The sequence below is a fragment of the Chelon labrosus genome, assembly GCF_963514085.1.
Source record: "Chelon labrosus genome assembly, chromosome: 14".
Taxonomy (NCBI): domain Eukaryota; kingdom Metazoa; phylum Chordata; class Actinopteri; order Mugiliformes; family Mugilidae; genus Chelon; species Chelon labrosus.
In genome coordinates, this window is record NC_140347.1 from 12,412,454 (window position 1) to 12,439,308 (window position 26,855).

The window sequence follows — 26,855 nt, forward strand, 5'->3', positions numbered from 1 at the left end:
AGTTCCAGAGCTGAGGAGACCTCACAGCAAAAGCTTGCAGGCCTTTAGTTTTCAGATGAGGATCAGTAAACAGCACTGATAGGTAAGAAGCAAAAATAAAATAAAAATAGCTGCAAGCCCAATCCTAAAGTGCTTTAAAGGGAAATTATTGTTTTTTACGACCTGGAATTTTTGGCATAAAATACGGTCGTTTACTCACCCATATAACTTTGGTGTCATTTGGAGTTGTTTGGACGATATTTATATATGCGTATATCCATATTGTGGGAGTGACTGGGGCACCGAAACGCAGCCTCTAAATAACACATTATCTCCCGCGAAACTTAGATATAGATAGATAGACAACTTTACTGATTCCTTTGGGAGGTTCCCGCAGGGAAGTTGACAAACTTGTTAATTTCACCAATATTTTGTTATGATTTTGGTTTCGGTGCCCCAGTCACTTCCACTATATGGATATACGCGGCGCTTCGCTGGAGCTAAACATCTTTTCCCGAAGGACTCCAAATGACACAAAGTTATATTGGCCAGTAAACGATCGTATTTTATGCCAGAAATAAGGTCCAGGTTGTAAAAAACGGTAGTTCCCCTTTAAGACTTGGTGTGACGTTTGGGTACCTCTCCTTATTGTACCTCGGCTTAACCCTTGGGTTTAAGGAGATCGCTTCCGAACTGTGCTCAGATTTTGGCGTTACTGTTTTTCCCGGATATATCACCGTGATTCTTTTGTTGTTTTAGACCGGTGTGTTGCGGACAAACTGTGTTGATTGCCTGGACCGGACCAATACCGCCCAGTTCATGGTGGGAAAGTGCGCGTTGGCCTATCAACTTTATGCACTGGGAATGATTGACAAGCCCAAGCTCCAGTTTGATACGGACTGTGTGAGGTAAAGCTCCCACACTTTTTGTCAAATATTAATGCGTTTGTTCAATTGTTTTTGTGTATCAGTTACTCAGCAAATTTGAAACTAAAGATCTTGACACTAGAGGCTGGTGTTTATTGACCCCCTCATCTCTTTGCATCGTTTCTCCTCGGGTCTTTGCACTCCATTGCCTCTGTCCAGTTGTGCTTGGACAAGGGAAATTGGTTCTTACAGCTCTATTTTTGTCTGACAAGAATTCGCCTTGTGTTAGTATTTGTGTTTTTATTTGTTCCATGTGTGGTTCAGGCTGTTTGAGGAGCTGTACGAAGACCACGGAGATACCTTATCTCTGCAGTATGGCGGCTCCCAGCTGGTCCACAGGGTCAAAACCTACCGCAAGATCGCACCCTGGACTCAGCACTCCAAGGACATCATGCAGACGCTGTCACGCTACTACAGCAACGCTTTCTCAGGTGTGTGTTAAAATCACGTAATCGCTCACCAAAATGATTAAGAAGGGACTGTTTTCACTCCATATAATAGCTCAATCTTTGCATGTAGGCAAAGAAACAGGCACACAGTATATGATATGGATGTGGAAAAGGTCCTTTTTATATATTTAGCTTGTGATCAAATGGGCACAAAAAACTGGGCACAAAAAAATAAATATCAACAAGTAACATACACTGATCAGGCATAACATTATGACCATCTTCCTAATATTGTGTAGGTCTCCCTTGTGCCTCCAAAACAGTTCTGACTCATCAGAGAATGGACATGGGCCTTCTGAGGGTGTCCTGTGGTTGTTAGTGGGGACCTTTGGGTCCTGTGGGTTGAGAGGAGGGGTCTCTGTGGATCAGGCTTGTTCCAGTGCATCCCACAGATACTTGATCAGTTTGGGATCTACTGAATTTGGAGGCCAGGTCAACACCTTGTGCTGTTCTTCGTGTTGTTGTATTTTTTAGTTGTTCCTAAACCGTCTTTGTGTGTGTGAGGCTGCATCCTGCTGGGGATGGCTGCTGCCATCAAGGAGTGTCATTGCTATGGGGTGGGGGTGTCTGGTCTGGACTAGGTGGGTGCTACATGTTCAGGTCCAAAAGTTTCCCAGCAGAACATTGTATCATCACAAGATGGACAATGTTATTTACTTCTCCTGTCAGTGGTTTTAATGATGTGGCTGATCAATGTATGTTGTTGATTTCTGGAAAAGAAGTGAAAACAAGTTAATACAGCCCCTGCAACAAAAGTATAGAAGTAGCTAAGTGAAGATTTTGAGTTCTACAGGGAACTACTTCTGTTCTGTATCTGATAGAAGTAAAGAAGACAAAATATATCTGATCAAAAAATGTCAATAAAACAGAAGACTGTATTTATTTTTGTGAGTGTACTGAAAAGCAATTTTAATGACAGCTGCAGTGTTTTCATGTAAACCCTTGATTACATTGTTGACAGCTTTAAAGTGGTACATTCTGAGGACATTTTATTTCCAGTATTGTTACCTGGAGAAATGCTTGGATTGCAACCAAGATATTTTTTACGCCAATCACCGATAATAGTGGCACTCCAATGGCTGCAATCCAGATTTCTAATCATTTTAAACGACACCCTAGTGTGCAGTCAGAAAGGTGTGTGTGTGTCATAGAAAACGCGGAGGGATGCGCACGAGTGTTTGTGACTGCCAGATATTCATGTGGAGGATGGCGTGCTACTTGACCTACTGAGTCGACCCCCTCACCAGTTTCTTCGCTCGCCGCTTGCGTCACACACTTCATTTTGAATAAATGGGATCATTGGTTGGGTTGCAGAGAAGAGCCGGGAAAGAAGCAGGTTGTTTATCCAGAGCCAAATGTCAAGAGGCAAGAAACTTATGATGCCGGGCGCGCACACACACACATGCACACAGAAGAACCCAATACACAATACACAATAACAAATGGTCTGTAATATGTCAGAGAGAGAAAGAGCACATGGATGTTGCACTGTGACTCTTTGATGTGAACAAAAAAGCAAAAAATCCTTCCAGTCAGAGGGCAATCAGGTGTCTACTGTCAACCTGACCTCATACAACGGCGCAGGCTTTTTTGCAGATTTTTCCTATCACTGTGTTATTACGCCCCGCTAGACTTGCCACCTAATCACCACTCTTCAGACGGCTCGTCACAGCGACGTAGCTGAGTCTGATTCCAACCTTGCAGCTTAAAAATGCCAGTCTCCCAACGTTTCAATCATTGTTGATGCGGCGACATTTGTAGGTAACATCGCACGCGGTTTAAGACTACAGGTCAGTTGTGGTGTTAATAAAGAAGTCGGGCGATACGTGACATTGTTCTTCATTCTGCGAGCATGATCCGTGATCTGATTTCATGCTCCACAAGCGACAAGTCTACAGGTGAAAAGAGCTGGTTGCTTTGGAGGCTTGCAGCTCTTCATCTAACAGCTCACTGTAGCTACTCCTTCTTTGCTCCATTACTTCCTGCTATAATTCAAATCTGATCTGCTCCCGTTGTTATATAGATGCCTTTTAATGAATAATAACAATAAGCGCTAAGCTCACTGACAAACGCATTATATATCCCGTGACTATGTCACAACAGAAGTCAAGGTGTGTTTTAGCAGTTAAATGCTTTTAATGTGAAACTGCAGAAGTAGAAGAAGTTCATTTTGCATTAGTTGCAATCTCTGAACCCATCAGCTATTGTCAGGTTTTGTATATAGGCACCAACAATGCAAACATAAAAGAATTGCAATGCTTTCATCAGTGGTCCAAGGATTCAGTCAATTTTGTGTCACCTGTTTCCATGATACTCTTCAAAGGTACACATCACCAAAGAATTATAATTTTACATCAGTTAGTTGCTAGTTGACCAACTCACAAGAGTTTCCTTTAAAATGAGTGTTCAGTCACCATCACTGTATTTAGAATCGGGAACCACATTTATAGTCCCTATCGTGAGGTTGTGCAAACCTTCGCACTTGTCACCTTTGTTGTTGGGATTCGAGGAAATGGGGATTTTTGGAGAAGAAATAATTCTGATCCACCTATAGCTTTCCAAATATACAGCACATTGAACATTTTTTTTTTCCTCTCAGCAAACCATGTGCATCGTATGAACGTGCCATAACATCTCCTTAGGTGCTTTTTGTTTCGATGCAGTTTGTATTGTTCTTCCAGTAAATTTTGGGGCGTGTGAAACATACAAATGTCTGCGCACTCCTTGCGACACAACTTCTCCTCCTCAGTTTGCATCAGAGGGCAAGGATTGAGTGGGTTTTCTCAGAAGGCCCGTATTCATTCTCTCATGAGTCAGAACTGTTTTGGAGGCACAAGGGAGACCTACAAAGGATTAGGAAGGTGGTCATAATGGGCATAATGATCGGTGTGCAGATCAGTTTTTATTTTCCATTTCGTGTTTTCAAGACGTTGTTTTTCTCTGTTCATTATAATATATCGGATGTAGCTTTTTATTGTATCTTTAGACACCATCCTCCCTCCTTTCCACTAAATGACACATTCTCTTACATCATTGCCAAGCACTCTGACAGCTTCTCCCTGACTCACAGATATATTTTCGATTCACACACAGTACACGCTGCCATGTACTTTGCAGCCCCCTTGAATTGCAGGAGCAGACATGACTTAATGATTTGGCTGGCCAAAATTATGAGATTTTACCACGTGCATTTAATTAATGTCACATTTTCTCGTCACAAGACAACTCTTTTTGTCTGCAAATTGTGTTGCACAGCTTGCCGTAACTCTCACCCCGCGGTGCATCAAATGAATCTCTGGCCTGAAAATTACCCAGAGAAAAGACTCGGTGGCAGGCTTTAATAGAAGCCAATTTAGTTACTAATTATCTAACGGTGCTGCTGGAGCTGCATGCATGTGACTTCACAATTGGGGGACGGATTAAATGGCACTGAACTGGGCAATATGCAAAACACGTGCCACATGCTGAACACACAAACACTCACGGAGATTATCCTGGAACGCTTTCATTGGCAAACATGTTGTAGGGTGGTGTTTAGGAGACTTTTTATTGCTACTGTTCGTGGTGATTTCAGTAGGACGCACGCCTGACTGAGTTCGGCTTAACATATATTTTGTCAGTGAGCATCTTTGCACTGCTACTCTTTTATTCTTAATTCACCTCACTCACATTTTACTTAATCAGCAAACCCCATGCCTGAAAAATGAGGCTAACGCTTAAGTCCCAAAAACTGCAGTTCCTCAAATGGCCACTAGAGGCTGGCTTCAAAAGCGAGTCAACCCACATCGACCTCATGCTGGATGGGTCAATTTTTACTTGGTGTAATTATGTCTAATTAAAGGGGAATTACCTTTTTTTACAACCTGGACCTTATTTCTGGCATAAAATACGATCGTTTACTCATCCATATAACTTTGGTGTCATTTGGAGTTGTTCGGACGATATTTAGATCCACGTATAGCCATATAGTGGGAGTGACTGGGGCACCGAAACGCAGCCTCTAAATAACTCATTATCTGCCGCGAAACTGTCACCAATATTTTGTTATGATACACCAGTGCTATTCCCTGTTGAGTCCAGAGTTACCTGTTATCTATTCGTGGACATGCAGCGGTTTGTTGTTCTTTGGCCAGCTGTTCCTCTCTCTGCCTCCACATCCTCCTTTCAACGAACTCCTCATCCGTATATTCCGACTCTAAACAATAAGGATGTGAAATGAACGAGTTTCACGGCAGATAATGCTTATTATAAGATTAAGATATAAGATTATTTAGAGGCTGCGTTTCGGTGCCCCCAGTCACTCCCACTCCCACTTTGCACTGGCAAGATTGCTCGAATCTGCTCTTCAGGAATGCAAACGGGGACATCAAGGAGATTTACTGTGTGTCCGTGTGAATCCTCCAGATGCTGACAGACAAGATTCCATCAACTTGTTCCTCCAAGTTTACCAGCCGTCGGAGTCTAAGCCACACTTGTGGGAGCTGCCCACCGACTTCTACCTGCACCAGAGGAACACCATGGCACTGGCTCAAGACAGACGCAGGTAAACACACATATACGAGTCTAAATAAGAACCCACTCTTCTGAACATAGTTGCACCTCAATATAACAAAATATGCAAAAAAAAAAAACCTGCATCTGCACACACAATAAGTCAAATGCAGTAGTTTTTGCATGTCAGTTTCTGTGCTGATTGAATCACTCAGCGAAGACTAGCACCTGCGTTGAGGTTTTTAAAAAGGCTTTTTAAGCTCATAATGTAAAGTACAACTCTGTTATGAGAGCTGCTGTTCACATGGCTGGTTCTTTATGAGACTGCTTTTGCGGTCACTCCGAGTTAGCCGGACAAGGGTTGTAGAGCTTTGGCCTTGAGATGTAATCATATGTGTGAGGTATGCTTAGTTGCGCACGGGTTAGGGTTAGGGTTAGTCTTTACTGTGTGGCTCACATCACATCTGTTTGCCTGTTGCTAGCCCACCAGTTTGAATAATAGTACCTAATAACATGTAATTCAATCAAACCCTATCATTTCCGCTAAGTGAGTGAAACTGTTTTGTTCATTTCTGTTGTTTTCTGTGATTTCTGACATATGATGTAATTTCAACTGGAAGAATAACCTTGATCTCAGAGTTAAAATATAGTATTTATTGTGTACGTGTGTGTATGCACACGTACTGTATATCACATTGTACATATAACTTCTGCGTCTGATTTTAAGTTTTGACCCAGTCTTTGCCATTCGCATGCATGCATGTAGTGTGTATTCATGCTGCTCGCTTACATAAAAGTCCTAACTCCAGTAGTTTGTATGGCCACAATGGGCCAAGGTGGCTCAGTCATTATTCCAAGAAATTAGCATGGCTGGAACTAAATTCAATTCGGCGGCCACATATTGTACTTTTCCACTCAAACTGGCATAAGAAGCACATCACACACTAAACTAAATTATAATAAGCGCATTCACTCAAATTGCTCACATTGAATAAATGTATTCAGGAACTGTACAGTCGGTGGTCCAGCCAAGCCAATTTTCGAATCTAGGTTATGTGAAGTAAGGGAAGAGACAGAGCGGGCTGCAGAGCACACAGCGAGCAAAGTGGGAGGTTTTCTGAAGGTTTTAATTTGTGTATCTTGTCTGTCTCCAGCTACACACTGTGGTGGTCGGAGGGAATCCTGTCCTACCTTCCTGTGCCCTATGATGAAGGTAACATCAATGTATATAATCTTGTACAAATAAAATTGTAAAAGCCTCAGAAACTCAGCCTTCCAAATGCATGGGCTTGTTTTCTCAAGGCAACAACACGAGTGTACGATACAGAACGTAATGCAACTTACGTAAGCTAGGTACTGGGCTAGAAAATTGTTGCAGCAGTTGCTGCTGTTGCCTCCTCTTGGGTCGTTTAATGACCGCCTCTCCTTTTGAGCCCAATTTTTGTTGTTGCTGTTGCTGTTGCTGTTGTTCTTCTTCTCATCCTTCTTCTTCTCCTCCTTCTCCTTCTGCTTCTCCTTCATCATCATCATCTTCTTCTTTTTCTTCTTCTCATTCTTCTTTTTTTCTCATCATTCTTCTTCCCCTTCTTCTTCTCATCCTTTTTCTTGTTCTTCTTCTTCTCATCCTTCTTCTCCTTTGTCATCTTCTTCTTCTCACCCTTCTTCTTGTTCTTGTTATTCTCATCCTTCTTCTTGATCTTCTTCTTCTCAGCCGTCTTCTTCTTTGCCTTCTTCTCCTTCTTCTCCTCCTACTCATTTCTCTTCTTCTTCTCTTCCCCCTATTTCTTTTTCTTGTTGTTCTTCTTCTCATTCTTCTTCTTCTTCTTCTCATTCTTCTTCTTCTACTTCTACTTTTTCTTCTTCTATTTCTTCTTATTCTTCTTCTTCCTTTCATTCATTCTTCTTCTTCTTCTCTTCCTCCATCATCATCATTATCATCATCTTCCATTTTGTCTACTTCTTCATCATCATCTTCGTCACACTCACACTGCTCCATCTCACCTATATACCTTCCCTTTTGTTCTGTCCTAGCTATGGCCCCTTGTGTCTTGTTGTGTTCTATGTTTTACAGATTTGTTAGTAGGACCAGTTCATTGTTGGTTTGGATCATTTCATGGGCCGTGTTAGTAATAGCTTATATTAATCTTATGCTTTAAGCCTGTCTTCTAAAGTCTCCTGTATGCTTGCTTGTGGCTCTATCTGTGCACTGGGTGAAGTCCCCTGTGAGGAGAACATGAAGAGGGTCAAAGTGAAGAGAGTGAACTGCTTCGATGAGAGCACTGACATCTACACAGAGTTCTTCAGACCGTATGAACTCACCTCCTTCGATGACACGTTCTGCATCGCCATGACCAATTCTGCAAGGTGCCGAAAATGCACATTTGTCCCACCTTTTAGTGTTAAAAACTCATCGGATAAACAGTGTACCAGATAATCATTAGCCATTTCTGTTGTGGTAGAGCAGGATGTCAACTAATAGTTCTCTTTCCAATCTGCGTTCAAAAGGGAAATTATGCCCAAGACTGTAGGAGTGGACCCAAGCCCATTCACAGTTCGCAAGCCAGAGGAAACGGGGAAGTCTGTGCTTGGGTGAGTGCATTTGTTTTGTGTTTGTTATGGTTTGGCTGGTGTTTTCCTTTTTCTTTTTTAAATGCAATAAATCCCATGTCACTCTGCCCGCACACACAAACACGACACCGTGTTCTCAGGCAACCGAAAACAGCACTCTGCCCTTTTCCCTGTTTTTGTTGGGAAGCCAAATGACTGAAATGGATTGCGTATGCATATATATATTTTTTAAATGGATACTTATGCACACTCCCTCTGCTAGAGACAAAGAGTAACGCAAAGCTTCTCCTTGTCATTTGTTCCCACATCACTGCGGCACAACATGACCACTGTTTCACTATTCATGGCCACTCTAATATTCCATGCTGAGTCAATGTTTTCCTGGATTGCTAACTGAATGGGCAGACATGTTTATTTTTTAATGGCTGTTACACATATAAAGCTTTTCCTCTGAATTTAAATTACAGTCCCACTGGGGGTTTCATATCTTATAATAGCACTTCAATCTAATTCCATTTAGTCATGTAATTTTAGCCTTTAAGCCAATTACTGAAGAAAAAAAAAAAGAACCTGTAGTGAATCAATAAATACAATAAAAAGTTTGTTTTCTGGAACAACAGATTCACAGTTCAGATTGAAAAGAAAAATAGTCTGTATGTGGTACTTCCACGAAACATCACGTGTGCTGTTCCATGTATGCAGCATTTGCAGCCGTTTTTCAGCCAGCAAACTTTTCAGTTCTTCCACAAATGAGCCCTGACGAGTTTAGTTCTTCCCTCCGTGGCTCCCCGTTGGTGCTTGAATATTCTTCTGTGCACTGTTCCATTAATAAATACACATAACCCATTTCCTTGTGAAAAATCTCCAAAGACTGCAGTTTCCGTGCATGTTTTTTAATTCGCAAATTTAATCCTACCTGTGCTATTCCTTCAGCATGTTGCTATTCCTTCAGCATGGTCCTATTCCCATTGACCTCTGAATCTGAGTTGTGTCTTATCCATGGGTGCAAATCCCGGGGGGGATGGGGGGGACATGTTCCCTCCAATAAAAATAACCTAAATTATTCGAAATTGAACAAATGTATTTTCAGACTTCACATTCTTCACATTTTAGATTCACATCTAAAAAGAAATGATTGAAATGGTGGAACAAATAATGTTTGACAAACATACTTCTGACAAAGATCCGCGAGTCGGTTTTGTGCTGAGCAGCACAATTTACGTTTGAAATATAAGCATTTTTCTAAATCATCTAAATCTAAAACTCTCACATCTTTATCAGCTTGTTGGATTTTAATCATACATATCAGTCAATGTGCAGTATACAGTAGACAAGCTGGATTAAGTCAATGCTAGTAGAGTCGAGTCTTATTTCACTTGTGCTGTGTGTGTTTGTCCATTAAAAACTGTAGGTACTCACCCATGTTTTACTCGACCACAACAGAAAACACTCACCTTCAGAAGGGTTATATGCAGAATAAAGGCGGCCTTTCAGACATCCTCTGTAGAAAGATGGTTCAAAACTCTTTGCTGTTGATGGGCACCACAAAGTTTGTTACAGGTGCAGGTTTAGTCAGGTTTCTCGTGGAAGTACGTGATGCCTTTGCTGCTCAGTTTGTACCTGACTTGACATAACTTGACTATATTTGAAATAAACTCATGAAAAAGAAACGCAAACTCCCTTCAAAATGTGGCATATCGTAGCTAATCTGTGCCCATGTGTGTGGACGTTGGCAGCAACAAGAGCAATAAGGATGAGACGCTGCTCCAGAGGAAGACTGCAGCCAGCGCACCTCCTCCCCCGAGCGAGGAGGCCATCTCTAGCACGTCCGAGGATGACTCCGAGGATGACCGTGACGACGAGGGGCCCGTGTCCCAGCGGTCGACCCCGATCAAACTGCTAATGGACTCTGGGGAGAGCAGCCGCACTCAGGAGGTACACCTTCTTGTGAGATAGATTCACATGTTCTAAACACATTTTTATTGCAACAGTCAGACGTGATATCCAGTAAGAGTGGGTGGCAAAGAACACACAAATGGAACCAAGTCAAAAGTATTATCACTTCTGAGCATTTTTCTTTAATATGAAGAGGAAATAACCACCTACCCAATGAGATACTTAGATAATTCGAGGAAATGCAATGTCTTTTTAAGACCTCAGGGAAATGTCATCTCAGTCCAAGCTGGGTTGCCAACTATTTATATTTTAGGCCTCAAATGCCTCTTGCATTGCAATTTGGGTATGTCATCATGATTGTATTTTCTCCCACCCACCTGCCTTGAGTCTCCCGTAAGAAATTAGTTCAATGTTTCTGTGTGCGTCAGACTCAAGGGTAGATGTCGCTTCGATCAATCTCAGGGACAGAGCAGAGAGTCTGAATGGTGTGAGCTTGTGCTAATGCTGGTTTCAGCGTGAGTAGATGAAATTAAACTCTATTAATATGATTGCTGTTCATTTTTCACTTCAGTCCCAAACAGATCTCATTCGCTGTCTCCCTCTCACTTTTCCTTCATCTTTTTAGTTTATAAAGTAAGCGGGTGTGGGGGTCGTCCTTATAAATCTACAGTGATTCTTGATTCTTCTGTGTTCTATAATAAAGTTCGTTCTCTATACGTTGAGAAAGCACCTTTGAGTGTACCTCTGTATGACTCAGGACCTTGATCCGGGCTACCTTGAAAAGAGAGTGCAGTGATGTGCACCAAATCAGAGATGCTAAGAGATGCTGTATGTTCTCCTTGTTCTTCTTGTCGATAAAGATGGTTCTTCATTCTGGCTTTATGTTTGGGGTCATTGTCATTCTTAATAATTAATTGAGGACCAGTCAGATGCCCTCTTCTTGAACAAGAATCTAAATATATCTTAAGTGTCTAATTTCCCTTCAGCTCTGGGGTCAGAGAAACCAATATGCTCATCCTGGTGACATGGTTACCTGGTTGCGTTTCACGGTCAATGCATTGTTGCATGCTGACCAATTATATTTACCCCCTATAGCAGCGCTGGAACATGTTGCACTTTAAGTTGTTGGAGTCACTTCTGTCCCTTGAGAATTAATCGTCCTGCTGTACTCTGGTAAAGTCATTTTATTCCAACTGGAGGCCACTGAATCTCAATAAGACCATGGTGAACTGTGAACTTGCTAACCATGAATGTTATCTCTGACAAAGCCGTTTGGTATTATATGTCGTCCTTGACACGACATCTCACCTCAAGGCTAGATGTTCCGCCGCAAATGAACAGTAAAGCTGCATCATCTGATTACGTTTTTGGCTTCTTGTCAGCATTGGAACGAGCTGAAAACATCATGAACAAAAAAAGAGCATAAACTGCCTCATATAAAATTGCCATGATGAACATGTTAGCAAACAGAAGGCTAAGGTTAAAGTTAGAAGCTTTATCAGGCGTTCTAGTTGTGGATTGAGCCTGGTGGGCGGTTTAGACATAAGGATGCATTAAGTTGGCGCAGAAGCTACGGAGACAGCGCAGAGCATATGAAGACCGCAAGAGCTGTGATTGGTCTGCTTGGTAGTACCGTGTTTCCGCTTTAGTATTTCCGAATTGAATTGATTGTTTTGGATCAATAAAGATTGAACACTTCAAGAAAAGGTTCGGAGATACAAACATTTGTATGACTTGTCTTCTGTGAAAGTTTCAGGCTATGTGCATAGGTTACGACGTCTATGTCCCGTAGTATTAGAAGAGCCTTGAACCTAAACATTAAAGTTACCATGCAGAACACCAAAACAATGAGCTAAAAAACTCTAACCCTCCATAGAAGCAGGACAGCTGTAGAGTATATCGGATCTTATTGCTGCTTTCCTAACTCACTATGTAGTTCACTATGTGCTATAATAGGTGTAGGTGTAACAAATACTGTCAACTCTATGTCAGTATCTGTTTCATGCCCCAGTTGGGCTGGTCACACCTTTAAAGTACAGCGTACCACTGACCCACATTTCCACAGAGAGGCCAAGACCCTTAATTGGGTCAACAGGATGGAACGAAAGCCCCAGAGCGTTACTTCCTCTTGATGTTTTTTTCTGAGACTTTCTCTTGGACTTCATCTCAGAAAGTCTCAGTTTGTAGGAAATATCTGCGCAATGACACCCAAGTGATGTGTAAACTGTTGATTGCATGTGAAATGACGTTACCACGGTTACAAGCATTATTTAGAGACACCATGACATCAGCAGGACTGAGGTGACTCCCTCTGCCCGCACTTTGTGTCTCTGTCCCAATTTGCATACATAATGGCTCTGATTCACTCTCATTTAGTTTCAGATGTTCAAAGATCACTCTCTTTGTAGCCACAAACCAGGTGCTCTGTTGGCAGGGGACTCAACAATGAATCAGCCTGGTGGAAGACATTTCCTGTTATTATTTCTTACACGGTCAAATGTCACTTACAAAACACCTGTGGATCCTGGGGTAAATTGGTTCTTTGTGCATTGAATGGTGTCGCAGCTTTTGTCAGCTGGTCCATCAGTTCAACCTTTGAATCTGGATTGACATGTATCAAAAACTATGGATAGCCATTAAATCTAGTAGAGGTAGCCCTTTGTTCTCGCACCGCCAAGACATTGACATTTGTATTTTTACGCCTTCGGCAGTTGTGGTTGAAGGTATTATGTTATCGCGTTTTTTGGCAATAAGACATCACTTCCATTAATTTTCCATAACCGCTTGTCCTCCAGAGGGTCGTGAGGTGGCTGCAGCCTATCCCAGCTGCCATTAGGCGAGAGGCGGGGTACACCCTGGACAGCTTGCCAGTCTATTGCAGGGCTAAAGGCTCACTTAAAGTACTGCGGGACATAGACATCGTAACCTACGCCGTTACGAGCCATTTATACTATATGACAACTGAAACTTTTGCCGAACGTCCTCAGTTAACCCTTCCTTGAAGTGTTCCATCCTTATTGATCTAAATCAATCAATTCGAAAATTGCAGAGATGAAGAATCAGCCGGAAGTACTAACGCTGAAACATGGTACTACCAAGTGGACCAATCACAGCTCTTACGGTCTGCATCACCGAGTCGCGTTGATACATTTTTGGATAGGTGCACGTCAGACTACGCCGTTAGGGTCTGAACTGTCGTCATAGCTATGGCGTCAAATTGACGCAGAAGACTAAATCACTTTGACTTCAGAAAACAAATGTCTAAAAGAATAAAATGGTGACTTTTCTAAAATCCCTTCAAAGTTGTTATAGTTCAGAATATTATATGAATCTGTATAGATAGGGATACAAACTCAACTGCTATTCAGGCAAAGGCCTACACCCAAAGGTGGTGATCATTAGCCCTGACAGGATGTTTTATGTTGTGTCGACGCCACATCAACGTTTTAATTTGTCCAATCGTTGGGTTTATGCCCAAACGGTAATGCCAAGACTCCTGTGTCGTTGTCTTGTTCTTCATAACACAATCATTCCTAGACCTTCTGATGGAGTTGCCATGTGGAACAACCAGAAATGTCGTCTACCGTTTTTAACGTTTGGGCTGTTGTTGGTCTTTTTGCTTTTCCCCTGCCACAGAACAGACTGCCCAAAGAAATTCCTCTTTGGTGGACTTATGGTGAACCTCATGGTGAACTCTTGCCAGTCATTCCCTTTCCAGTTCAAGCTAGTCTTTAGATCGGTCTGCATTCAACCTACGCTCTGTCTCATCAACTCCCTGTTAGCTTATTTAAGGACAGCATGCAAGCAAGACACTGTAGCCTCCACATTGGTAGGATTCCCATAATCCTTCACTCTGTGCAGATGGAGAACGAAGCAAATGGTCAGTGGTCTACAAGGTCTGTCTTGTTGGGTCTTGCCTTTCTCACTGTTGCTAAGCAGATGAATTAATCATCCCGTGCACAGAAATGGCGGCCATGAGTTCGGCTCTGTAAGAAGACGAAGAAGCTCCCACGAGTATCCGTCATCATTTCCAGTGTACATGAAATAAGACAACGTTTTTGTTTTCCAAAACACAACCCTGACCTGACCTCACTGAGCTGAGAGAAATCTCCCTTCAAGGACCATATCTGATCCTCTGAGTAGGCGCCAATCGCCCTCCATTCATCTATTTCCCCTCCAGATTTATGATGCATTTCCTTGGGCTTTCTCTCCTCTGTCTTGTCAGGGCCTTGAGCAAAGAGCTAGTCATGAATATTTCTGCCTGGACAGCTAGCTCACGTGTCGGGCGCACACACCCGCTCTCATGCATCTCGTGTCGCCGCCTGTGAGTCTGTCCCTGAGAATGGATTGCCAGGGTGCCAGCGCAACACACAACTGCTGAAATATTTAAACATCAGATCATTACTGCGTTTGCCATGTAATTACACATGCCCATTTATTATTCCACTCCGGTATTGGCGTACATGTGCTCGCATAGATTTGCAGTGTGTGTGGGTGTGTGAGCAAGCGTATGTTTACGCGCCCCTCTCCTTGGCTGTGCTCTCACTCACTATATGGACGTATTTACGTGTTCCCATGCGTTCCCAGTGTGTTTTCGTGATTGTGCGTTAGTGTGTGTTCACATGTTCCACCCCCCCCCCTCCCCAGCTCAAATCAATACAAATACTGTGAAAATTGAAAGCATTATATTAGTGGGCATGCTGCTGCAAATGTCAGAACACAGTCAAAGAGAACAATGGCATAGCCGTTGGCTGCTTTCAGGCGACTCCCAAGTACGCTGTTGCATAACAAGCCCCTCTCCGTTTTTCTAAGTTCATGGATAGTAGGTAAAATTCGCTTTCAATTTCAAGTCATTCGAGGGATAACCTATAAAGTGAATCTCATTTTTCTGTCAAATCTCACTTAAAATTCTAATATTTGAGTCTAATTAGATGGTACAGGTCTTAGAGGTTTGGGATTTACCATCTCCTTGCATAAATCTGATATGCAACTTTGGTTTTCAAGGGTTTAATTCATTTATTTATCACTATTAAAACATGTTTCTAGGGCAGATGTCATTCACCAAAACACATCAGCTATTATCCCTATTCCCTCAGCTATTTATGTGACTGATAAAACATCACATAACCTTAACATATCTTTGTTAATTACCTGGATTACTCAAGAACACACATTCCCATTTGGGTATTTACTACGGTATCGTATCTGTGTTAAACAATATAGAATTATATAAACCGTCATGTGCAATGAACTAAAATTTATCCCCAGGCAGTATTTAAGCAATGCTCAGCTGCTCAGCCCTCTCAATTTAACACCATCTTCGCAGTTTCACACCACGACTCAAGGCAAGATCCGTTTATGCTGTTTACTTGAAAGTCGTGCCATTCCACCAGCATGTGAACGCAGACTCTTACTTTATGGAAATCTACGGTAAAGCTAACACGGTGAATAAAACTGTGCATTGGGTGTCGGAAACATGTGGAAAAGCCATAAATGTTGTCTACTCTTGTCAAGGTTTGGGTTGTTGTTGCTTTATTTATGTGATAGGGACAGTGAACATTAATGAACATCTGTTCAGACAGCAATAGACGTAAATATGCTGCATTAATGGTAATTTGCATCCTGCCATGTTTGTCAACCCTAAATGTTCAGCTCATCAAACAAATTTAAATATTAGTCAAAGATAACACAAAATGCAGTTTTTAAAAATGAAGGTTTTTATTATTAAGGGAAAACAAAATCCAAACCTACATGGCCCTGTGCAAAAAAGTGATTGCCCCCTATACCTAATAACTGTCTGGTCCACCCTTAGCAGCAACAACTGCAATCAAGGGTTTGCGATAACTTGCAATGAGTCTTTTACAGCGCCGTCGAGGAATTTTGACCCACTCGTCTTTGCAGAATTGTTGTAATTCAGCCACACTGGAGGGTTTTTTAGAGCATGGACCGCCTTTTTAAGGTCATGCCCTAGCATCTCAGTAGGATTCAGGTCAGGACTTTGACTAGACCACTCCAAAGTCTTCATTTTGTTTTTCTTCAGCCTTTCAGAGGTGGACTTGCTGGTGTGTTCTGGATCATTGTCCTGCTGCAGAACCCAAGTTCGCTTCAGCTTGAGGTCACGAGCAGATGGCCGGACATTCTCCTTCAGGATTTTTTGGCAGACAGAATTTATAACAGCAAGTCTTCCAGGTCCTGAAGCAGCAAAACAGCCCCAGACCATCACACTACCACACCATATGATGTTCTTTTTCTGAAATGCGGTGTTACCTTTACACCAGATGTAATGGGACACACACCTTCCGAAAAGTTCAGCTTTTGTCTCGTCAGTCCACAGAGTATTGTCCCAAACGTCTTGGGGGTCATCAAGATGTTTTCTGGCAAAACTGAGACGAGCCTTCATGTTCTTTTTGCTCAGCAGTGGTTTTCGTCTTTGAACTCTGCCATGCAGGAACATTATTGCCCGGTCTCTTTTTTATGGTGGAGTCATGAACACTGACCTTAACTGAGGCAAGTGAGGCCTGCAGTTCTTTGGATGTTCTTGTGGGGTCTTTTGTGACTTCTCGGATGAGTCGTCGCTGCGCTCTTGGGTTGATTTTGGTCGGCTGGCCACTCCTGGGAAGGTTCGCCACTGTTCCATGTTTTCGCCATTTGTGGGTAATGGCTCTCACTGTGGTTCGATGGAGTCTTTTCCAGACTGATAGATCTCAATTACTTTCTTTCTCATTTATTCATGAATTTCGTTGGATCCCGCCACGATGTCTAGCTTTTGAGGATCTTTTGGTCTACTTCACTTTGTCAGGCAGGTCCTATTGAAGTGATTTCCCTAACCCTAACAGGGGGGCAATCACCTTTTCACACTTTTTCCCAATGTGACAGCGATATTCAGTGAAATTCTTTCTAAGCAGTTGAACATGTCTACTTAGTTTTAGCTGATTAATCCTTACTGGGTCACTTGTTTTTATTGGTTTTAATATTTTCTATTTAATGTGATATATTTTGCAAAAAGGTTTCTTTTTACGTGTTCTTAATAGAGCATAGCATTTCTCTGTCTGATTAGTAATTATGTTTCTGTACTTTAATAAATTAAAGCTAATCGTTCCCATTGCTTTTTGTTTCCTAATCAGAGTGTTTATTTCCGTTTGACTTCACTGTCACATTATGAACTTCATGCCGTTTTGAATCCCATCTGAAGCCCTTTAGTATCAGTCGACTTGGAACAGTCTGACCTTCTTAATCTGATCTCCGGTTTATTACTGTTATCATATCTCTACAAACTCCGGACACACTGTGTTCGAGAACCCCAGGAGGGCACCGTCCCCGGACATGAAAGAACATAAAACGGCCTCATCAGACACCACAACAATCAAATTACTTTCAAAGTTGCTTAGATTACACTCCTCGGGCCGTACTGAATCACCCATGGAGAAGCAGCTGAACCCGGTGACCTTGTCTGTATGAGTTCATGCTCTGACCTGAGAAGCTCTGTATTAATGTTGACCTTTAGAAGGTATTGTTAAACTTATTAAGAAAGACTTTTTGTGTTTTTTTTTTTTTTTTTTAAATGCACACTTCTTATGTTTGCCTCCTCATTTCTGCAGGAGGTCCAGCAGCAACAGACGTTCAAGGAGCCTTATGGACTTAATCTGGCTGAGTTTCCTTCTGAGGATGACCTGCTCATATACAAAAGGTAAATTTAAGTTACCACTATAAATTAATTAGCAGTAGGTGAGACAGATTATGTGTTTAAGGCGACAATGTGATGTCTGTAATAAAGCGCAATCAAAAACAAATCAGATTATGGCCCATTCAAATTCTGCAAAGAAAATAATTTGCAGTTTTGATTGATGTTGTCAAAGATCATTAATGGGGAATTACCGTTTTTTTACAACCTGGACCTTATTTCTGGTATAAAATACGATCGTTTTCTCACCCATATAACTTTGGTGTCATTTGGAGTTGTTCGGAAGATATTTAGATCCAAGGGAGCGCCGTGTATATCCATATAGTGGGAGTGACTGGGGCACCGAAACGCATCCTCTAAATAACGCATTATCTGCCGCGAAACTCGTTCATTTCACCAATATTTTGTTATGATACGCTAGTGCTGAATATTTTTCCGATTCTGAGGTTGTGGACGACGACTTTGTTTATGATGGACGTCCTTACAGTTTTGAGCCATGTCTGTGGTAGATCTGTTGCATTGGATTGCGTTATGAGACTAATGCATATTTTTGGAAACCAAGTCTAAAAGGCACCCATAACTGTATTAACATTGCACAGTAGGTGACAACGTTTACATGCTAAACTTACATGTAAAATTGTACCTCACTAATGGTTGCTATGTAGCATAAACCACAAAAGTACAGCTGATTAGACTTCTTTAGTTCTGCAGATCAATATTTTGTGCAAATTGAAATTTTTACTTAAATTTAAGTAGTTTTTCCAAAAGAGATGTATAGAGAGATTGCAACTTCCACACCACAGATGCAATCCATATACAACAGCAATTTGGTCCCACACATGCTTTCCCAGATATTTTAGTATGTCTGCACAGGCTATATAATATACATCAAATATAAACTACTGTAGGCCAGAGAAAGGAACACACATCAGTACATTTTGTTCTTTCTCTTGCCTACCAATTTGAACTGACATCTGTTCGTCTGAACTGTATATACTGTGCGTCTAGCATGTTTCTATGCCGTCATGTTGCAGCACGTGTCTGTTTAAGCTCCAGCCTTATTCTCCAGCTGCTTCTGCCCAGGAAAAAAAAAAAGGAAAAGCTTTCTTTTCATTTTAATTTACAATACACTCGACGCCCAAGACAGAAAGGGACGGAACAAGCAGTCAGTGTCAGCCGCCCCCTCAGGGTGATATGGGTCATTTTCTCAACTCTATCCGGCGAACATGTGAACCACACTTCTGACCTCACTGCTCTTCGTCTACTTCTCCTTTCTTTCATTCTCCTTTATGTCCTTTCTATTTCATTTTGTCCGTTCTCCCTGTTTGCTCCCAACAATGCTGATGAGCTGCAGCGAATCGCCGCCTCCAGGATCTGAAACTGAACACAACTATCTGTTCTTTGGAAGCAAGCAGCACGTTTCATACAGTGTGATGCATCTGATGGAGATTTAATAGCATTCCTTTTTCTTCACACGCGCAAACCCACAGAGGATATCTGGTCTAGTGTAGTATTTGAGTAGTCAGTTTGTGGTTCTCTCTTCGAAGGCGTATTTGCCGTTTAGAGGCTAACAAGTGCACATTGTAGTTTAGCAAATATAATGGGGTCCAAAACACATTTAAGATCTGCCATACTTTTTTTGACAACCTGTAAATTCTCAAACTTTGAGGAGAGAGATTCATAGTGGAGCAAGATAATGATTGCAAACACAAACTTTGCAATAACTACTCGAACGTGTGGACTTTTTGTTTATTAGGCCTTCCTCTTAAATTAGCTGCCGACTAATTTGCTAGTCTAAATTGGTTTGAACAGTTGTTGATATCTGATTCAGCTGTCACACAAAAACTTGTGTCTAACAAATAAAAAAAAGAGCTAGAAAAGTAGTTCTGTACCATCGTGTGCATGTTGGATTCCAGTTCAGGAAAGTCGCGAAAGTGGTCAAGACAGGGCGGCAATAATTTGTGATGGAGTATATTTGCTCCTTAATATTGTTGCTCTCCTCTAATAAGTCCTGCCTTCACGAAGATCACAATGGTCGGTGTCTGTTTCAGAGAACGGGATGATTCAACCGACAGTCATCAGCGCAGATGACAACCAAAACATCACACCAAAGAGTAGTCTAGTTACATGATTCAGTGATTCGTTTGCAGCTACAACCGTGACTCATCACTTTTGTCCAAGTGTTTCCCCTCAAGAAATAAAATGTACACCGAATGTGGACCGATACCACTGTTTGTCTAAGGTTCCTAGTCTGCTTCTTTGGATCGCTGGCGCTCACTTTTCTGGTTAACCCCTCAAATGGAGCTGAGACCATAGACTGTATATAAATATGGACAATGCATCCCCACTTCCTTGCATTGGCCAAACTGATGCTATTTTATTTTGACAGTAGAACATGCATTGACATTGTATTAACTACCTAAAATGACAGAAATGAAAAAAATGATATGACGTGTACTTTAGTGTTTTAGTTCGGCCCAAGTCCCATCCACTAACATGGAGGCGGTGACCTATACTGCAGCCAGACACCAGGGGGAGCTCTACTTGCTTTGGCTTCACTGTTGAGGATCAGTTCCACCAGCCATCTCAGTCTATGGTTGTAGCACCATGCTACATGCCACCAGCACGTTGTTTGGAACGTGTTATCGGCTGGTTGAGCTGCACAATACCAGGCCACAGTAGGATCAACCTTGGCTTATACTCCAGCAACAGGTCTGCCCTACATTGTGAAGGTCAAGGCTGGTGAGAGCATTTATACCTGCGTGCTGGTGTGTAGTAACTGGAGAAAGCATCTAGCAGATGGTGTGTAGGAGGCGGAACAAGGGAGAATTTCTGTGTTTAGACTGAGACTGGAAAAGGAAATCCATTTGGGACCAATAAATAGCTGTTGTGAGGGGTGCAGGTCAGGTTACGCTGTAGGTGGAAGTGACTGTGAATATAGACCAAAATTAAGGCAGAATGTTTAAAATGTACAGTACAACTTCTTTTACTTCTGACCACCCCCCTCAGCTAGCCTGCACCTACAGACTTCTACTGTAGGTGCATCGTTACGTCATCGTCTTCGTCTTCGTCTTCGTCGTCTTCTTCGTCGTCTTCTTCGTCTTCTTCGTCGTCTTCTTTGTCTTCTTCTTCGTCTTCTTCTTCTTCTTTCTTCGTCTTCTTCTTCTTCGTCTTCTTCTTTCTTCGTCTTCTTCTTCGTCTTCTTCTTCTTTCTTCTTTCTTCTTTCTTCGTCTTCGTCTTCTTCTTCTTCTTTGTCTTCTTCTTTCTTCGTCTTCTTCTTCTTTCTTCGTCGTCTTTGTTGTCTTCTTCGTCTTCTTTTTCTTCTTCTTCTTCTTTCTTCGTCTTCTTTCTTCGTCTTCTTCGTCTTCTTTCTTCGTCTTCTTCTTCTTTCTTCGTCGTCTTTGTTGTCTTTGTTGTCTTCCTCGTCTTCTTCGTCTTCTTTTTCTTCTTCTTCTTTCTTCTTCTATTAGCATTGGCAAACCAGCCTGAAGTCGCATTATTGCCTCCTAAAAGGGTAACGGTATGTTGTCTAAGGGCGGTATCAGTGCCAATAGTATTGGAGCTCCTTTCCAATGTTACGTTGCACCTCCATTGACCTTGCAGTGGCAGTGGATTTGGTTGGTGCACGGGCTTGGTCACATAGATCAGCCGTGCCTGTGAAGGTGTGGATAAAGAGGCACGGCTGGAGAGGCCACAGAAAACTCAACAATCGTCACCCGGCACCTGCGTGCGTTAGTTTTAATTGAAATAAACAGTTTATTTTTGTAACCCGTCTTTTCTTCTCTCTGGCCCCGAGTACAAGAGCATGATTGCGGTGTCGGATAAGATAATGGTCCACGTTGTTGCCGTCTGGCTCAAGGCCAAAGACGATTTACAAAAATAAACCGTTTATTTCAGTTTATTTTGACGTGCCTTATTATAATTAGAAAAAAAAGAATTGCTCCGTGTTTTTCTCAATGAAAGAGAATAAAACAGATTTGGACTATCAATGCATGGAAAAGGGAAAAGCGTATGGTATGTAAAGTTAAAAAGTGGCGCAACAACAATAAATGAATTTACTAAAAGCAGCTTTTAGACTGACTCAATCCTCCTGATTATCTCCGAATGTCACGAGATCCTGGCTTTCATGGGAGACACGGTTGCGATACGTGACTGGAGATAAAAACAACAACCACAACAACAAAAACACAAAAAAAAACAATGATCCAAATTGTAGTGAAGAATGTTGTTCATATCCTACTTCTGAAGTGGCACATAATGAGAATGAAATTGCATTCATTATTGAAGCTGGAAGTTGGAATGGCTCCAGAGATGTTAGCTTAAGCCGGAGCGCCACTAATCAATGCATTAATATTAAAAATCATAAGCAAGAGCCGGAGGGGAACTCTCAACTACTGTATATTATTTTGTCTCCGCCAGAGAAAAATGACCTCCGGGAGAAATTTGAGCTTCGTTGATGATGTGATCAGAGCATTAGAGGTCTCAACAGACATGTTTAGCAAAGGAGATAATATTATGCTGACATTTATATGTTTCTCTAGAGCCCTAATGACACCGTTTAGTTTTTTTCAAAATGGCTCCACACATGATGGAGATCACAGGCGCGAGAGGAAGAGACAAACAAATGTAGATTTTCTGCAGAAATATCTTTCATTTTCTTTCTTTCTTCCATTTTTTCTCTGCAGGTTTGCTCATCTGGGCGAGAGCCAGCACAGCGTGGAGAGAACTCAACACATAAACCTGGCCAACATCATCTGTTTGTGAGTAAAACACGTGCCGCATTAATGAAGGAGGGGGAGAGAAAGAAATAAAACTTATACCAGAATCAATAATCCTAACTCACGTGCGGTTTAAAGCATTGTAATATTGGTTTAAGGTTTTTAATCTGACCCTTTCAAATACCACTCAACATCCCCTGTAGCCTTGGGACAAGGCTGGCACTAAGTGGTCCCTGGTGAGGTTACTAGCTGTTGCGCCGTTTAATCGCCGTGTCTCGCAACTTTCTTCACTTATCTCTGAGTTAGTCGGCCCTTCACCTGGTGCACTTAAACGATGGAGCATACCTTTCTCATCCGCAGTCAGAGTTCAACCACACGTGCAGCCACATAAGCAGTCTTGCCTCTTTCTTTTGAGCTGCAGTGTGGACACACAAAGACGGCGCTTCATACACAAATTAATCTATATATAGCAATCAGCCACAACATTAAAACCACTGACATGAGAAGTAAATAACTTTGACCATCTTGTGACAATACAGTGTTCTGCTGGGAAGCTTTTGGACCTGGCATTCATTCATGTGGATGTTACTTAGACATGTACCACCCACCTAGACCAGACCAGGCACCCCCACCCCACAGCAATGACACTCCTTGATGGCAGCAGCCATCCCCAGCACAAAAACGCTTTAGGAACAACTAAAAAAACTTGAAATACAGCACAAGGTGTTGACCTGGCCTCCAAATTCACTAGATCTCAAACTGATCAAGTATCTGTGGGATGATCCACAGAGGCACCTCCCCTCAACCCATAGGAACCAAAGCTCCCCCCCCCCCCCAACAACATCCTGTTGCCAGACACCACAGGACACCCTCAGAAGGCCCATTCTCCGATGAGTCACAACTGTTTTGGAGGCACAAGGGAGACCTACACCATCCATGTCAACCAGCAACAGCAACAAAACAATAGTTCATCAACAGTAATGACCCAGTACCCAGATCATTTTACTTGAAGAGGCGTATTTATTTTTATGTTGCTGTGCTGCTTTCTTTCTGAATCTGAATAATTTAGGACTCAACTCAACCCCCTGTTTACCCTTATATACACACCACTACACATCTTTTCTTATTTTAAAGCAGAAAAATTGTCTCATCTGTCAAATTTCTACGATAAGAGCGACCGTGCAATCAAAAAAAAAGAAGTAAAACATCATTATTATCTTCAGCAAAGATGTTCCGTCCACTAATGCTGCACCAGTTGCAACCTCCGCTTTAAGAGAAATAACCCTTTGAACTTCTTAAGAGGCACTAAAGCACAAGGCTTTTGAAAGGGATGCAGCTCAGAGGCAGCGTGGGCACGTGATGAAACAGAAAGAGTTGTTTTCTCTAAAAATATGCCCGTGTAGCATGGCGGCGTGGTTCTTCATCACACATGCATCAAACATAAATGGACATTATGGGACTTGGTGCTTTTAACACGAAAATAGCAAAAAAAAGAAGGACTAAAATAATTTCACGTGGCGGTTTGTTTTTCTTCCTCTTGTGCAGCACGTTGCAGCGTTTAATGCACAGCTCGGGGTGGCTGGGGGGGGTAGTATTCGATGTTAACCAGGTTTGTGAGCAGTAATCATCATCAAGACCAGCTGTAGGCGGGGGGTCGCAGTTCAGGTTGAGAGGGTCTGAAGATCGTGTGAAACTGAAGCCAGCCAAGGCTACTGGCAGGAAAAGGTTAAATTGAAGGACTTCAACAGGCAGAGAAAGAGCCAGGAGAGTAAACTAGGGGCTTCACTGGATGTTGGCTGAAAGCAATGAAGTCATGGGGAGACACCTTCTGAAATCTTCATGGAGGAGCGTCCTTTGATGTGCAGTTGGGATGGACATCGGACTGTTCCTTTCTTCTTCTGTCATCTTCATTGCTCTGTAATGGGACTGCACGGTTGATACCTGGTGTCTTGACCGTCTTGTAACAAAGATCCTTCTTCTCCACTTTGCACAAGAAGTACCAGAAGGTGATGGAGCGTTATTTTCGTAGCTCGGTTTGACGGTGCAGCTGTTTCAGCGTTGGCTTCGTCGTCCTCGGCTAACGCTGTGCTGTAACTGGATGGTGGCAGTTGACGTGAGCCCTCATTTTCGTTAACATTATGACCACCTGTCTAATATAGTGTAGGTCTCCCTAGTTCCTCCGAAACAGTTGTGACTCATCAGAGAATGGACATGGGCCTTCTGAGGGTGTCCTGTGGTGTCTGGCAACAGGATGTTGTTAGTGGAGGCCTTTGGGTCCTATGGGTTGAGGGGAGGGGCCTCTGTGGATCATCCCACAGATGCTTGATCAGTTTGGGATCTGGTGAATTTGGAGGCCAGGTCAACACCTTGTGCTGTTCTTCATGTCTTTTTTTAGTTGTTCTTAAACCGTTAAATCCATAGACATATATACATAGACGCCAACGTCAACGTCGCCGCCATATGAACTTTATTAAGCGTCTACTACAAAGAGCTGCCTCCTCCAATATGGCGGCAACGTTGACGTATCGCAACAACGGGCCAACCCGCTCAATGAGGCGTCTTTGTATATATGTCTATGGTTAAAACTGCATCCTTCTGGGAATGGCTGTCACATGATGGTCAGTGTTATTTTAAAAAGCTAGTATCAAACAGTTGAACTCGTGTTTGGTACATTCATCGAGGAGAATTAGAGGAGCTTGGATGTAACGTGTCAGACCTACAGAGTTTCATCCCCTCCAGCAACGTCAAATATTGACTATGGGTTTTGTCTCCACCTCTAATATCACAGATGACAGTTATTGTACATCACACATTTGTGTACACAGAAGACTTTTCATCCTTGGTGATGCAGTCCTGCATCTCGCTCTCCCTGCCTCCTCCTTCACCTTTCATCTCTCCGGCCATTCATTAGTCCATCCGTCCTCCTCGTGTCAGGTCCACAGGGGTGTGACAGGTGTGTCTGTTGTTGTGCAACAGTGCTATTCTGAGACGTTACAGCACCCCAAACGTGGTTTCCCCATTAGGGGCCATTTAGTCTCCCACCTCCCTCTGTAGCAGTTCCTTTATTGACCCATAGGTAAGGCTGATTCAATCTGAGGGGATAAAAACGGAAAGCGTATGAATTCCGCTTCCTGTTGAGAAGCATCAGCCAGGTGTGGAGATTCATTTCATCCTTGGAATATAATAGACAGACTAAAAACATCAGTTCTTCATCTATTTATGTTAAATTGAAGTTTTGATTTTATAAACTCGCAGTAAACTCTGCAAGACATAATCGTGTTGGTATGGTTTATGTAAACCTCTCACATTTTGGCCTTTAAACATCCGCTGTATAAGTTTACATTTGAACCCTAGAGTCATGTGTATATATGTTTATAATATATACCCCAAAGCTTCCTCGATCTGCCTCTCGAGGGTCATTTTAAATGCAGACATGCGTCCGAGCAGAATCTCGACGGCGTCTCAGCTGCTGCTTGAACCGGCTGACCCGCCAAGTTGATAATCCTCCCCGAAGATGATGAGACATGCTTCAGAGTCTAGCTTCTGCGAAAGTCTGAGTAATTCTACTGTAAAAGCGGCCATCTCCACCGTTCTCATGTTGTCTCCGTTAACAGCTCTCTTAATGTTCCTCTCTCAGCAGCAGGTCATTCGCGTGCTGCCGGTTGGATTAATATAGTTTTCTAGCCCTTAGCACATTCTTTGGTTATCTGTTTGACAAATATAGACCTTTTTTCTTTTTTTTTTTTACGTTGATGTGAAGAGTTTGTGCCTTCTTCTTGTTCCTCCTTGCTCCATGTGTCTAAAATAAATCTTTCTCTACACCCGTCATTTGAACATGCCTCCCTCCCGTTTCATCTTCCCACCTCCCAACTCAGAGAGCCGGTGTCCTGCTTCCCCGAGGACAGCATCTACGCCGTGTCTCCTCCGCAGGTCAACAGGGACAGCCGCGAGCTGTTCGAGAGCCACGTGATGACGGGCCAGGGCCAAGTGAGGGCGCTGTGCAGGGAAGACGTGTTGGTGTACAGGGAGTACGTCAAGAACAGATACATGTGATCCCTGTCACCAACGTGGACGTCCAGCAACGGCGTTCCGACTTGAAGACTCTGAAGGTGTTGCAGCTTAAATATATGTTGTTGTTTTTTTTAT

General features: G+C 42.4%; 1 protein-coding gene across 1 annotated transcript in view; it reads left to right on the top strand.

The window, feature by feature from the left end:
- fig4a (FIG4 phosphoinositide 5-phosphatase a) overlaps window positions 1-26,855 on the top strand; it is a 53,731-nt gene extending 26,876 nt beyond the window's left edge. Inside the window, exons 15-24 of the mRNA XM_084560476.1 lie at window positions 739-887; window positions 1,170-1,336; window positions 5,759-5,897; window positions 7,000-7,058; window positions 8,062-8,209; window positions 8,351-8,434; window positions 10,150-10,348; window positions 17,908-17,996; window positions 22,677-22,751; window positions 26,585-26,855. Of these exons, the coding sequence (XP_084416602.1) occupies window positions 739-887; window positions 1,170-1,336; window positions 5,759-5,897; window positions 7,000-7,058; window positions 8,062-8,209; window positions 8,351-8,434; window positions 10,150-10,348; window positions 17,908-17,996; window positions 22,677-22,751; window positions 26,585-26,762 (1,287 nt within the window). The 3' untranslated portion in view covers window positions 26,763-26,855. The remainder of the gene's footprint in view (window positions 1-738; window positions 888-1,169; window positions 1,337-5,758; window positions 5,898-6,999; window positions 7,059-8,061; window positions 8,210-8,350; window positions 8,435-10,149; window positions 10,349-17,907; window positions 17,997-22,676; window positions 22,752-26,584) is intronic.